The 13,247-nt window shown below is 41.7% G+C and overlaps 3 protein-coding genes across 3 annotated transcripts; all 3 read right to left on the bottom strand.

Annotated features, from left to right (window-relative positions):
* Positions 1 to 887: 887 nt before the first annotated feature.
* LOC135634389 (vacuolar cation/proton exchanger 1a-like) lies at positions 888 to 3,847 on the bottom strand. The gene is made up of 12 exons (XM_065144822.1): positions 3,300 to 3,847; positions 3,099 to 3,166; positions 2,959 to 2,987; positions 2,685 to 2,881; positions 2,378 to 2,596; positions 2,157 to 2,291; positions 1,952 to 2,068; positions 1,819 to 1,872; positions 1,622 to 1,738; positions 1,466 to 1,556; positions 1,316 to 1,384; positions 888 to 1,231 (listed from the first exon to the last, which is right to left on the bottom strand). The coding sequence occupies exons 1-11, from the start codon at positions 3,591 to 3,593 to the stop codon at positions 1,344 to 1,346; spliced, it is 1,362 nt and encodes a 453-aa protein (XP_065000894.1). The 5' UTR covers positions 3,594 to 3,847; the 3' UTR covers positions 888 to 1,231; positions 1,316 to 1,343.
* Positions 3,848 to 5,952: 2,105 nt separating this feature from the next.
* On the bottom strand, positions 5,953 to 7,587 carry LOC103979929 (pentatricopeptide repeat-containing protein At5g16860). The gene has a single exon (XM_018823834.2). It carries the CDS (start codon positions 7,502 to 7,504, stop codon positions 6,170 to 6,172), a length of 1,335 nt encoding a protein of 444 aa, XP_018679379.2. The 5' UTR covers positions 7,505 to 7,587; the 3' UTR covers positions 5,953 to 6,169.
* Positions 7,588 to 7,987: 400 nt separating this feature from the next.
* LOC103980087 (IQ domain-containing protein IQM2-like) lies at positions 7,988 to 11,075 on the bottom strand. Its single transcript, XM_009396372.3, has 10 exons — positions 10,896 to 11,075; positions 10,048 to 10,554; positions 9,868 to 9,982; positions 9,731 to 9,796; positions 9,565 to 9,653; positions 9,395 to 9,485; positions 9,166 to 9,315; positions 8,990 to 9,082; positions 8,814 to 8,915; positions 7,988 to 8,738 (listed from the first exon to the last, which is right to left on the bottom strand). The coding sequence occupies exons 2-10, from the start codon at positions 10,497 to 10,499 to the stop codon at positions 8,136 to 8,138; spliced, it is 1,761 nt and encodes a 586-aa protein (XP_009394647.2). The 5' UTR covers positions 10,500 to 10,554; positions 10,896 to 11,075; the 3' UTR covers positions 7,988 to 8,135.
* Between the last annotated feature and the right edge of the window lie 2,172 nt (positions 11,076 to 13,247).

The raw sequence follows: 13,247 nt of genomic DNA, 5'->3' as shown, positions 1-13,247 counted from the left end.
ATTTTAGAGATAATTGAAATCTAATCTGGTATTTGGTTCAAAAACCTTTTGTGCATTTAACCAGATTGAGGTTTTTTCATGTGAGTTCTGAAAAATAAGAAGCTTCAGGTAAAAGCCCATAAATTGGGTATTTAATAATAAATTATCCAAAGAATTTGATAAGATTTATTAAAAATTTATTTTTGACTCTCTCTCTCTCTCTCTCTCTCTCTCTCTCTCTCTCTCTCTCTCTCTCTCTCTCTCCTCTTCCTTTGTTGGTCATTTGTTGCTGTTCGAGGAGGTACAGAAGTCTGTACCACCAAAGAGCAATAACTTACAGTGTGTACTCTCTGTAGATTTAAGGTTTAAGATAAAGAAGATCTGATTTATCAAGTTAGTTGTTTTGCATATGATCATGGCAAGGAAATAAGTAAAAAAAATGAGGACAAAGAAAAGATTAGTCAATTAGAACTAATGGATTTTCATGAAACCTTTATTGCTGCCAGTTTCAGATGAAGAGTCTGTGAACCCTTCAAAATCTAGTAAGCATAGAGTTGATTAGCTCCTTATAATTTGCACTGTGTTAACATTCTTACACAAGCAAACAAAAGCATCATTGTTGACAAGGCTCTGTAATGAAGTATCAGCAAATCCTGTCTAAAGTAGCAATAAGTTTAGGTTAATGTTAGAAGATCAAAGCCCAACACTTATGATTAATGAGGGTTCTCATAACTTAATGCATTACTGAGGACTTCTCAAAACATTGCTCATGCAAAAGATGGTCTGAACTAAGCTAGGAGAATTCCTTGACCCTTGAGATACAATTGAAAGCATATTGGCATCCATTTTTGTTGATGCTTGTGTGGGAGGCTTTAGTTTCTAAGAAAATGCCAAACAGATCCTCAGTGTGTTGCTATATCATGAGATCTGAACATATATTCACTCAATGTAACATCAAATGAAAATAACAAAGGCAATGGACAACAGGAAATATGCAAAGAAGAAAAATATTTACAGTTCATATAGCTACAAACTCAATAGCATATGGTCTTCCATGTTCCATGTTCTTCAACAAGGTTTCATGGAAAAGTTGGTGCCATCCTCCTACTTATCAGCCATTTCCCACTCTTCTCTTCAGCATGAAAAGGTTCCTCCTGAGTAAGCCAACAGAACTGTGACTTTCTTGAGATTTTTCCCCCTCTTTTGACATGCCAATTCTTGTTCATCTTCAACTTTTCGTTTACAGATCATACTGCATGCATCGTTGAGATTAATGTACATCAGTCTTCGAACAAGAAATCGAAACAGACAATGCATGTAAGCAGAGTGAGCTTGCCTGTTAACTAGGCCACAGTAACTCCAGTTTATGTGGTCAGAACACCAGCATTTACATCATGTATTTGATCTGCCATATGTTCGAGTTTTAGTCCAAATCCATGCTTTAAGTGTTGCCTAAACGATGAGCAATAGCTCGATTCATACTCACTTGCTGGTGATTTGGACACGAAGAAGCATGCACCAATTGCCAGGTAACAAAGGAGGGGTACAAGTCCTTTCAAGTAGTGTGAAGTGCCATCCTGAGGAATGCAATGAACTCAGACTCATTATGATCTCAGAGTGTAAGTAATCCACAGAAGGATACCTGTAAAGTGAAGGCTGTTATCAGTATTGCCATGATGAGTGAGCCAGTTTCCAGCAGTTCAAGATCAAGATCCATCTTGATTCCCATTGTCCAGGCTACAATCACACTTAATGGAACCTAAACCAGGCCAAAGGTCTTGTCAGGGATCATTTATATTCCATGTAAGGGAAGGAGGAACTTGCACTGTGAAATCTTACCACAAACATGGAGATCTGGGTTGCTGATCCAAGTGAAACACCAAGAGTGATATCCTGCAACATTTCAGGGTTATACACATGATCTCCATGGGTAGAAGAGTGCGGAGGTATGTTGAGGTTGAGTTGCATGTACCAGCTTGTTCTTGAAGGCAAAAATGATGGCACCAGCATGCTCTGCTGCGTTGCCAACTATTGGGAGCAAGATAATGCTGATGAAACTCACAGAGATTCCCCAGGAATCCGAAGCAGCCTGAAGATATGAGACACGGCATGATCACTTTGATTCTTGAGAAGGTCACTTTAGATGTTCTAAGGATGGATATGGGATCGAAAAGTACCTCAATGGTTGCAACAACGTACTCAGACAGTATGGCAATCACAGCCGTCATGCCCAGCAACCAAGCCAATGCGCTCGGTAATCCGATGACAGCCTCGTCTTGAGCTACCGCATGGTCGGTGTCATTGTCTTCCTCCTGTTCATCCGAAGAGAACACCATCTCTAAACCCATTCGGCTTCGGTTGAAACGGAGTGTGTGTCGTTGGGTGTATGAACTCTCACCTCTTCCGACTCGTAGAGTTGGCGGTGGGTCTTCAGCTGGAAGAAAAGGTAAGCGACGTAGGCGAGGAGCATGACGATGCTGCACGCCCTCGACAGCCACAATCTCGGAGCCGCGTCCGCTGCTTGCTCGCCGGAGCTGACTGCGTGATCGAACGCCAACAACAAGATGTGGCAAAGCGCACCCAGCAGCAGAAGACCGGTGTTCACATCAGCTTGCTTCTGCGAGATGCAGCAGAAGGCGGAGCACATGGTGAGAAGGACGCAGGAGATGGCAGCAACGTGGTATGGCCTCCACTTCGGTACTTACTCGGTCGAAGGACTGTTCCTTGTGCAGGTTGGCGATGCCTCCAAGGAAGAGGGAGGATCCAAGAACAAGCAGCAGGTTTGATAGGATAGATCCAACCAAGGAGCACTTCACCACCTCGATCTTCCCACGGTGCAACGCAAATAGAGCTATGATAAGCTCCGTGGCGTTGCCACAGGTTGCGTTCAGCAGCCCACCAACTGCAGCACAACAGGAATTGATGGCACATTGCTTGAATTGCTTCGAGTCGAAGGAGATTTCATGTGCGCGTACGTACCAGTAGGACCGGTGTAATATGCGATTTGCCTGTGATTCCAAAGCCCGATCGAGAAAGAAACAGAGAAAAAGGATCAAATTAATGTTGCATTTATACTGATGCAAGACACAGAAATGAGAAGAAGATGACGATGAACTTACTCTGTGAGGAAGCTGACACGCTCGGCAAGAGGGGTGAGGCCAAGCAGACTCAAAGCAAACAACCAGGCCTGTTTCCAAAGGTGAAATGAGCTATCGTTAATGTACGGTAGACATTTCATGCAATGATACTTCTCATGCAAGCTAGATGACCAGCCATTGATGACGATGATGATGGCGTAAGCTGAGGAAGAGGGCAATTACGCGTCCAAAATGGAGGTAGTTGGCGGCGATGGCGAGGGGGACGGCGGGGAAGAGGATGAAGAGCTTGGTGCCGAGGAAGATCTCCTGCAGGTTGGTGAGGATGGTCCTGAGGAGGCCGCAGCGGACCTTCGACAACAACGACAGGTCCGACTTCTTACGCAGCGACGACGAGGACATGTTGTGCGCGGTGCGGCCGTGGCCGTGGCCGTGGCCGTGCGCGGTGCGGCTGCTGGCGCCGCCTTTGGGGTTGCCTGCCTCGAGGCGCCTCGCTGCCTCGTACCCCGTCGATGCCATGGCTGCTACGTTGTCCGCAGTGCAACTTCTGCAAGCGTTATCAATCCGTGTCTGATACAGCAAACTCTCAGCCTCTATAAAACAAAAACAAGAAAAAATACACGAAAATATAGCTAATGATTGGGTGCGATCAGGTTCCAGGAAGCTTCGTGGGCTATCATTGCAGATATTTATCGTGAGACAATGAATTGTAATCGGACAAAAAACAAGAATTCTGTGGCGATGGCTCGCTCGAAGTGATGCGTTTCTTCTGTTTGTGTTAATGCCAGAGAGAGAGGCTTCTACCAAGAGAGAGAGAGTGTCAGAGTAATTAAGAACTATAAAACATATTATGTTAAATAATAAGAACAATTTCAGATAGTTTCTTTTACTGCAAAATACTGAAAAAAACACAATTTTTGGAGCTGACTTGTTATGATAGGTTTCAAGAATTAGTATTTGGTAAAGGAAATATTTTAATCTAATAGTCATGACTTGAGAAAAAATGACATTCATTCAAAACACACGACACACTGAAAGACCAAATAAAAGCATTGATTTCACACTCAAAGTCAAAGTTGTACAAAAATCTAAGTTTACAGTTGTTGTACATTATTAGCGAGTCAAATACGTCAACATCGACATGTACTATATTGTGACACAAATCTAATATATATTATCCGACTCGTTTAATTCTTACGATGTTCAGCTATCTCGTTCGAGCATGATTACATCCAATCTGATCCACTAAATTCACATGCAAAATTGTACATATTTTTGGCCATTAAACCATCTATAAGCTGAGAAGGATGATTAGGACTCTCTTCTACCATGTAGCGGCAGAGTGAAGCTTCTGTGAACCTTCCTCCACAACCATACAAAAAGCAGTTCTGCTGATGAAGAAAGACTGAAAATGAACTGTGAGATTGACACGCATCTCTCTCTCTCTCAATTGTGTCGTTCTTCGTGTCTGCTTTACGTCAGGGAAGAGGACACATGCCGAAAATAATCTCCTCCATTGTATACCTCTGCTGACAGTGATGGTGGAAGCTTGGAGGAAGCTTCCTCATGGCTATCCTACCTCAGGATTGAACTGCGGCGGGGCGCTTTGAGTAACTGTGCATGAACGTGAGCGTGGACGTGAGAGAGGGTGATTAGCTCATCGAAGTGAAACCACCGAGTTCATCAACGTCGGAGAGGGGATTGTTAGATTATATGACCCTTTATATAATAAAACTAATTGAATTATAAATATTGATCACTAAAAAAAAAATTATATTATAAAATAATTCCTTGTGTAATATTTTTGATAGGAGAAACTCTCGTAAAAACAGATTTCTAAGAACTAAACAATGTATCTATAGAGGACATAGTTCAAAGATTATAATTTCTCTCTCAACCTCTATGAACCATCAATCATAGAAGCAGAAGACAAGCAGTATAAGACACCGATAGCAGCTTTCAAGATGAGGAAGAATCCCAACTATGGTTGACAACCTCTCATGAGATCTCAAGATCCATTTCAAGGTGAGGATGTAAGTATGCATGGAGAAGCTCATCCTCTCATTCAACTAATTTGTCTGATTCCGCTCGAGGCTGGTGGTGGATTCCTACAACCACACAGTGTGGCTTGATAGTCTTCATAGATACAATTATCAGTAGATTGTATTTTTGTGGCAAGGATTTCTGTAGATGTTAATGGGCCAAGTTTGGAGTCACTGCAGCCGTTCTCGCCATAAGAACAATAGACTCTGGTCTATCTGGGTTTGAAAATGAATACCATAAATTTCTCAATTATTTATCTTATTGAGCAAGTTATGTTTATTCCAAATCCTTCGTAAAAATGTTGATTAAAGAGGTGTTAGTCGATGGAAAAACTCATCCATGAAAAATTCGGAAAATGATCTGCATTCTTTTGTTCGTCTTTTTGGACGAAAAGAATGTAATTCAGCAGTTCATTGGGCTACAACTCGAGAAACCTTTCCCTCGAGACGATCTGTATTTTGGACAATGACCTTAATTATGTCACCACAAAGATTTATGATACAAACGCATTAGTCACAATTGTTCAAGAAGTTCATATGTACATAACAATCATCTAATCACAGATCATTCATTGAAAAAGTCACAATGTACATTGTAAGGTATTGCTGAACATTGTGAAGTCACAATTGTTCAAGAAGTTCACATGTACCTAAGAAACATCTAATCATAGATCATTCAGAGACAAGAAGAGGAACAAATGTATATACTTGTCAAAGATAGAGTTGTTTGTTCAAGAAGTTCACATGTTCATAAGAAACATCTAATCATAGATCATTCAGAGCCAAGAAGAGGAACACTTGTGTCTACTTGTCAAAGATAGAGTTGTTAGATCCAATACAGCCAAAAACATTCAGTTTTCCCTTCAACAAAACCTAAATTTACAAACAAATGTTTAAGAAGTTCACATGTACATAAGAAACATCTAATCATAGAACATTCAGAGCCAAGAAGAGGAACACTTGTGTATACTTGTCAAAGATAGAGTTGTTAGATCCAATACAACCAAAAACTTTCAGCTTTCCCTTCAACAAAACCTAAATGTAGAAACAAATTCAATTATTCTTCAGTAGCTTCTGAGCTGTTTCATACTCTCCGCAACTTCTATACAACTCTGCAAGACTGCTAATAACGGACTCATCCAACAAGTGACTCACTTTGACCAGTATACCATGCATTTGTTTCCCTTCCTCGAGGCCTGACATCCCTATGCATGCCTTGATGGCCAAAGACATGATTTGAGGATTCAATCTGGCATCCTGAGCTACCATTTCGACGTAAAGCTTCAAAGCATCGACGTATTGTTCATTCCTCGCAAATCCAGAAACCATTCTCGCCCACAAATCGAGATCTTTCACTACCAAACAGTCGAAAACATGCTTGGCCGCAATCATTCTATCACTACTTTCATACAAATCAGCCAATGTACTTAGAGCTTTTGAACCCGGTTGATGCCCAAACTTGATGATGCGTGCGTGGATCTCCTGCCCCTGTCTCAGAGCCAACTCCATGGCGCATGACCTGATCATCGATGCAAACCCCAATTTACTAGCGGCCTCACTGCTCAGCCCAGTTCGGAACATCCTCCTCATGACATCCATTGCCTTCTTTGCCTCGCCGTTGCCATTGTACCCTTCAATCATAGCTGTGCAAGCCTCGACCGATGGGTTGGTCACACGGTCGAACACCTCGCGAGCATCATTCACGCGTCCGCACTTGGCGTACATGTCAATCAGTGCGACGATGATGAACTCATCACCATCACATCCATCCTTCACAATGTCTTCATGGATTCTAACACCCAAGTCCAAGTCTTCCACGCTGGCGCAGCAATTCAGAGCGATCGTGAAAGTAAAGACGTTCGGCCGTACTCCTCCATCCATAAGCATAGAGCGATACAAGTCGAGCGCGTCGTGAGGGAAGCCGGCGTGGTGGTACACGGAAATGATGGTGGTCCAAGAGACGACATTCCGAGCGGTCATTTCGTCGAACAGGCGACGAGCGAGACCGAGTTGGCCGCACCTGCCGTAGAGGAGAACCAAGGTGTTGGCGACCAGGGGGTGGGACTGGAGGCCGGCCTGGGTAGCCTTGTCGTGGACGACGCGGCCGAGGCGGAGCGTGCCGGCATCGGCGCAGCTCTTGAGAAGGGCGGCGAGGAGTTCCGGATCGGGGGAGATGGACTGGGTTTCCATGAGGTCGAGGATGGCCAGCGACTCCCGGATCCGCTGATCGAGCGGCCACTCGGCAGGGGCGGAGTGGAGGGTGCGGCGGCGGTTGTGGGGGCGGTCTTGAGACCGGCGGATGCAAGCAGGGAGGCGGCCGGGAATAGGGACAGGGTGGGGGATCTTGGGGAGTGGCTGCGGCGGCGCTGAGGCGATCACGGCCGCCATTGGAGCGGGGATGACGGAGAGCCGCCCCTTCGCCCTCGTGTTCTCGTGGCGGAGAATGATTCCGCGTGATGGCAAATAGAAACTGATTAAGTTACTATAGCTGTTGATTACAAATAATAAGATTTTTACTACTTTATTATTGTTATCAAACAATTTTTGTATATCCATAAAAAAAATAGATACATTTCTTTTTAAAAAATCGATTATGATTTCAGAATCATTTTATTCTTATAATGATTTTTGCAAATCCATCCAAAAATTTTGATTTTTTTTTGCAAAGAAAAATATATTACCGACTTCAAAATTCTAAAAACAAGTGAAAATTATTATATAAAAATAAAAAACTCGGAAAAAAAATTTCCCTCATAAAAAAAAAAATCATCGTTTAAACTTAGTTTCTTGCTTGATTACATTCTCTACGACTATAATAATATCGGAGATAACATGTATTCTCCCTTCGAAGTTTTTTTTCCTCCATTAAAACTTCGGAGTCCAGATTTGATTTTTTTTTTCCCTCTACAAGATCTACAAAACAAATAAATTAAACACTCATACATACATACATACATACATATACATATACATATACATATACATATATATATATATATAATTTTATTTATTTATTTATTTAAAGAGATTGGTTTCTTCTCCGAACGTTGGCAGGTCTTCGTGGTTGGTGCTGCAGTTTCTTCGTCAAAGTCGTGTCCTTGGTAGTAGGAGTGAAGCACTTGACAGTCCCGAACCTTGTCGTTGACAAGTTCACCTGCTCCAAAGCACGGAACTGAAGCTCCCATGGGTAGTCTCGCACGCACCCAATTCGAGGCCCAGCGCCAGTCGTCCACTTGCACGAAAGCTGCTTCCCCAGCTGATACGACTCGATTCCCTTCTTCGAGTTGATCCTTCGAAGTATCAGCTCCGATGGCACAAAAACTTGTACGTCCTCTCCTTCCTCCTCCGCAAACAGATTCTTCTTCCGGAAGATGTATTGCTCATTGGAGTTCGATGACTCTTCTTCGTTCTCTTCGTGATCGTTGACACTCATCTTCTTGTGAAGCTTGCAGTTTTGCTGCATGTCAATGGATCCTTTTGCCTCTTCTTCTCCTCCTCCGAGTTTTAGATCAGAAAGATAACTGCTACTGTTCACTTCCTCGGCTGAAGAGATGTCCGTTCCAATGAAACTAATGGTTTCGGGCTCATAGACTTCATCTTCCTCCTCTCCTGTTGGACTTTTCTGCTTGAAAGAACACAAAGATAAGATCAAGATTACTCATTCATGCACTGTTGATGTGGAGTGCAAGTCGCTCACCTTAACATAAGTAAGATCGACATTGTTTTCCTCAAGATAGCTCATGAATTCCTGGAAGTTTTCTTCGGTCGGGCGGTAGTGACCGCTATGAGGCCACACAGCCTGAAAGTTCAATTAAACTGCATAATTATACAGAGTTTTAAGAGAAACATGCAGTGTTCTAAGTGATCTTTTACCTTTAGATCTCCATTTACCACTACTAATTGGCCAGCAGCAGAAGTAGCTCCTCCAGCAAGAAAACTGGAGTGCTGAAATGTGCCTTTCCTCTTCTGCAGCACACAGTTCATGGCATCAGGCAATCAACATCAAGCAATAGAGAGACAACATCAAACAACGTGACAAGCGATTTCACCTGAGCAACATACAAATTCTTTGATGTGCTCAACACAAAGATCCACTTGACATCCTTCGAACCATCGTCGGATGTGTGCAGGGGTTGCCTGCTCTGCCTGTACATCAACTTTCCATCCTCAATTACGACTTCAAATGCCTCCCGTTCTGTCTGCAAGTCAAGAGAGTTCGTTCAAATGAGTCTCCGCAACCATTTCATGTCCCAGGGGGATGTCGAACACAGAGCTTACAGGGCCAAGATACTTGATGCACTGCTGTTGAAGCTTCGATCGAGTGCACTGCTCTTCGAGATTCACCTCCTTGCCTTCTCCGACGTCGAGCCTAACAATCCAAAGCAATGGTTTAAGCCCATGTATTCTGATCGATGAACTTGAGATATGGGACTCGGACGACTACTAACCAGTAGAAGAAGGGCTGCAAGCTCTTGCATTGAAGCCAACAGTTGTAGTAGAATTGGAGATTGTGACCATATCGATGGCGAGGGTCAATCTGTATATTTGGATCAAAGTCATACACATACGAGCAAAAGGATTCAGAACAATGTTACTCGATCTGCGAGAACGCACCGCCTCAAGCCAATGCTGCAAAGCAAGTTTCTGAGCTTTCTCGTCCTTGGACAAGCCTTTCCCAACCTGCAACGCAACCAATGCCAAGCATAACGTCAAACACTTGGAATGTGGTTGTAGTGAACAGTAGAATAGACCTTAGCAGCTCGGGTTCTCGCTCTGGACCATCGAGAGACTGCTGATTCGGGCTTCTCGATTTCGAAGAAGGAGACAGAACTTCGCCTGAGCAACGCAAAATCCAGCAACTTCCACCTAAACACACAGAAACTTAGATTTAGATTCCCAAATCTAAGTTGATGAATGGTAATAGTTCATACCAACGCTGCTCTACAAGGACGGCGCAGTCTGCAAGCTGTCTTCTTGTCCGAAAGCTTCTGTAGACCTTCTGTAGCTTCAAGGCTGCGTCATGCTTCGGGCTGTCAGGTCCAACCAATGTTGACTCCAGAGATCTCTTCTTCAAAGGACTACACCTGAAACTTCTGGGATTAGCAGAATTGGTAGGTTTAGGACTCTTTACCGAGGCTTTTGTCTCCATAAATCTGCCATTAAAGCTCACAGATCCTTTGATCAGCAGGTTTCCGGGGCCAAAAGCCTGGAGGATGGCAGCCTCGGGGTCTCTGCCATCGAAGCTGATGGATCTCTGTTTCGACTTCACAACGTCACGGAAACTGATGGATTTCTTGATGAGCACTTCCAAGGTATCATTAATAGAATCATAGCTATGAATGTGAACGTGAGATGGAAGAGCTCTTGACTTCAGATATCTCATGTTTCTTGTGAATGGACAAAGCTTTTGATGACAGCAACGAGATTTAGATCTCAGCCTGCAAAGAAGAACAAAAACACAATCAAAAAGCAGTTTTTGCTGCCATAACCATTTGATTCCTCAACTTCAAACCGCATGAGAGCGATCATTTTGGTTTGGCATCCATCACAAGGAACAAACAAAATCAGAGTCCCAAAAGTAATTAGATTGAAAAGAACAGCACATTGTATCAAACAAATATCACAACCCCATCCATATGTTCTTTCTATTCATTAGAAGAAGCACATATTAGTAAGAAAGTTGCAGAGAGAACGGACACGGTGAAAGCAACATTATAAGATCCACATTGCGTCCAACTCAAACTCAATGAAGTTGCAGAGGGAAGACAAGCAAACATACAAGGATTACAACAAGGTGAGAAGATAAGCCTCACGTTGGCCTCCTCTGCCTTCGGTATCACACAACAGGTTGTGGGGACAAGAGAGAGAGAGAGGTGGTGGAGGGATGAAGTGAGGGAGAGAGGAGGAGGAAAAAGAGGTGAAGGGGGAGGTGATGACAGGGGAGGAGTGGTAGGGAGAAAGAAGAGGGATTGTTTGGGTTGATACCAATGTGAGGTGCTAAGGGGAGTTGTTTTCGACATTAGTCTTCTAATCCGAGACGGCGCGCCCAAAGAAGGTGAAGAGAGAAGGTGGGGGCCTCTAAATTATCAAGCCACGTGTTCTACACGTGGAGAGAGTATAGTTAATATGAAGAAGACCAAAATATAACCTTCTTCTTCGGTTTGTTTCATTTTATTTTATTTTCATGTGCAGAGCTTATAAAAACAGGACGATTTGTCTGAAAAATCCCTCTTATTAGACTTTTCTTTGAAACAGTTTTATTTTTTATTTATTTAATACCTCTTATTTAGTATAATATTTGTAATGTCTCGCGTCTTATCTTGTCATGAGGCTTCATTACATTATATCTGTATGATCGCCTATGTCACACCACGAGACCCCTCCGCATAGGACCGTATCTCCACCCCCGTTAAGTCTTCTAATGCCAACTACTCATATAAGTGTCGCTCATCACCTACTGCCTCCATTGCTCATCATTTCTACCACCTATATCCTAAGCACTCTTATCTCATAATTGTCCTTAGTTTTTATCGACAATATCATATGGATTTTGAAATAAAATATGAAGAAAAATTATCGATATCCACGACAGAGAATGATGGGAGATGACTTTATTGGAATGAAAAAAAAAAAAGGTCATGGATGATGAGACTACATATAATCATTTTGTGAATGATGGGAGATGACAAAGAAAAAAAAAATAGAGAAAAGTAAGCACATAATCACACATAGATATATATAACAACTCACGTGATGATGAGAGCAAGACGATAAAAGGTATTATGGGTATTATAAAAAATAGGAGCACTAAATAAAAAAATTTCAAACTACAAAACCCTGAGAGCTTTTTCTAGATAAATCACTATATATATATATATATATATATATATATATATATATATATATATATATATGACCATAAAATAATAACACATATTTATGAATTATTAGAAAAAAATACCCCGATACAGAAAAATATAAAACATAAATTCAAAATAGTGAATAAAAAATATTTTCTTGAGTTCAACTTAAATTCAAACTTGGGCTTAAAGCCATTTGTAAAGCTTCTCATATAAATTTTTTTTTAATTATTATCACTAGACCTGTTAAAAAATTTCAAGAGCTTTTTTATCCAAATTCGATGTGGCTGTAATTAAGAAATCAAAATATTACAAATCCTAATGTAAATTATACTATCCAATTTGATTTGATGGTTTTCCTTTTTTTTATCTTTGCAAATTCTTATAAAATTTTACATGACAATAATGAACTCCAACCCAGCATTTATTCATAGTGGGTAGAACATCTACAACAGAAAACTAAATAAATGAGTTGGTAATCCAATTTACTGTTGGATTATGGCATCACCTATATCATCATCATCATCAACTTGCTTAATTCTAATTACCAGAAGATTCAAACTTTTTTTGGATTGAGATCCTCAGAATAAAAGTTACAATCTCGAAGAATTCCTTACAAATGTGTCATGTGTTAGATATTATAATCTTCGATCCTCTATAGATCTCATATTAGTGAGAGTCTGATCCACTCTTTTATTTTCGTTTCATGGAGGGAGTAAATTTTGATAAGTTTACTTCTTTAACATCTTGATGAATAATGCTTAATCGATAAAAATATTTTTTTATTTACGATAATAGAATTACTAATATTGCTTCGACTTTTATCTTTGTTTTCTCAAGTGCCTTGGACGAAGGATTCATGAAGTCAATGGTTACGTGGGGTTGACATTGTGGAAGTCAATGCTGAACTGGTTGACCAAGGAAAAGTAAAAGCATGAGAACCGTTTGCACCGCACGTCGAGAGCAGCGACGAGGCATCTCGGTCAACTGGAAACCGAAGGCAACCGACGGTGAAAGATAAGGATCAGCTTTTTCATGCAGCCAATCGTTTTCATGTTCGTTCGTTTGTCATCGTCGTTCCTGCAGCCTTTAAGAGGAAGAAGAAGAAGAAGAAGACAGCGGAGATCCCCAGAGAGAAGCGTACCACAGCTGGAGAGAAGCGTCGGTTGTTTGATACAGAAGAAGAGAACACAACAGCAAACGACTGCAATCTTTTGACGGACTGACTGTGCCGCATAACTCCTCCAAATAAATGATGGGTGGCCATTAAA

The sequence above is a fragment of the Musa acuminata genome, chromosome BXJ3-3 (assembly GCF_036884655.1).
Source record: "Musa acuminata AAA Group cultivar baxijiao chromosome BXJ3-3, Cavendish_Baxijiao_AAA, whole genome shotgun sequence".
Classification (NCBI taxonomy): Eukaryota; Viridiplantae; Streptophyta; class Magnoliopsida; order Zingiberales; family Musaceae; genus Musa; species Musa acuminata.
Note: the sequence above shows the minus strand (reverse complement) of the source record. Positions and strands in the feature narration are given on the sequence as shown.

Bases quoted from the DNA above. Each gene is read 5' to 3' on its own strand.
- LOC135634389 (XM_065144822.1), bottom strand. From the start codon at position 3,593: ATGGCATCGACGGGGTACGAGGCAGCGAGGCGCCTCGAGGCAGGCAAC. The intron at 2,988-3,098 runs GTAAGTTCATCG...TTGGAATCACAG, and splicing joins CGTGTCAGCTTCCTCACAGA to GCAAATCGCATATTACACCG. The intron at 1,739-1,818 runs GTAAGATTTCAC...GGCCTGGTTTAG, and splicing joins CCCAGATCTCCATGTTTGTG to GTTCCATTAAGTGTGATTGT.
- LOC103979929 (XM_018823834.2), bottom strand. From the start codon at position 7,504: ATGGCGGCCGTGATCGCCTCAGCGCCGCCGCAGCCACTCCCCAAGATC.
- LOC103980087 (XM_009396372.3), bottom strand. From the start codon at position 10,499: ATGAGATATCTGAAGTCAAGAGCTCTTCCATCTCACGTTCACATTCAT. The intron at 9,486-9,564 runs GTTAGTAGTCGT...TTGGATTGTTAG, and splicing joins TTGCAGCCCTTCTTCTACTG to GCTCGACGTCGGAGAAGGCA. The intron at 9,316-9,394 runs GTAAGCTCTGTG...CTTGACTTGCAG, and splicing joins GCATCAAGTATCTTGGCCCT to ACAGAACGGGAGGCATTTGA.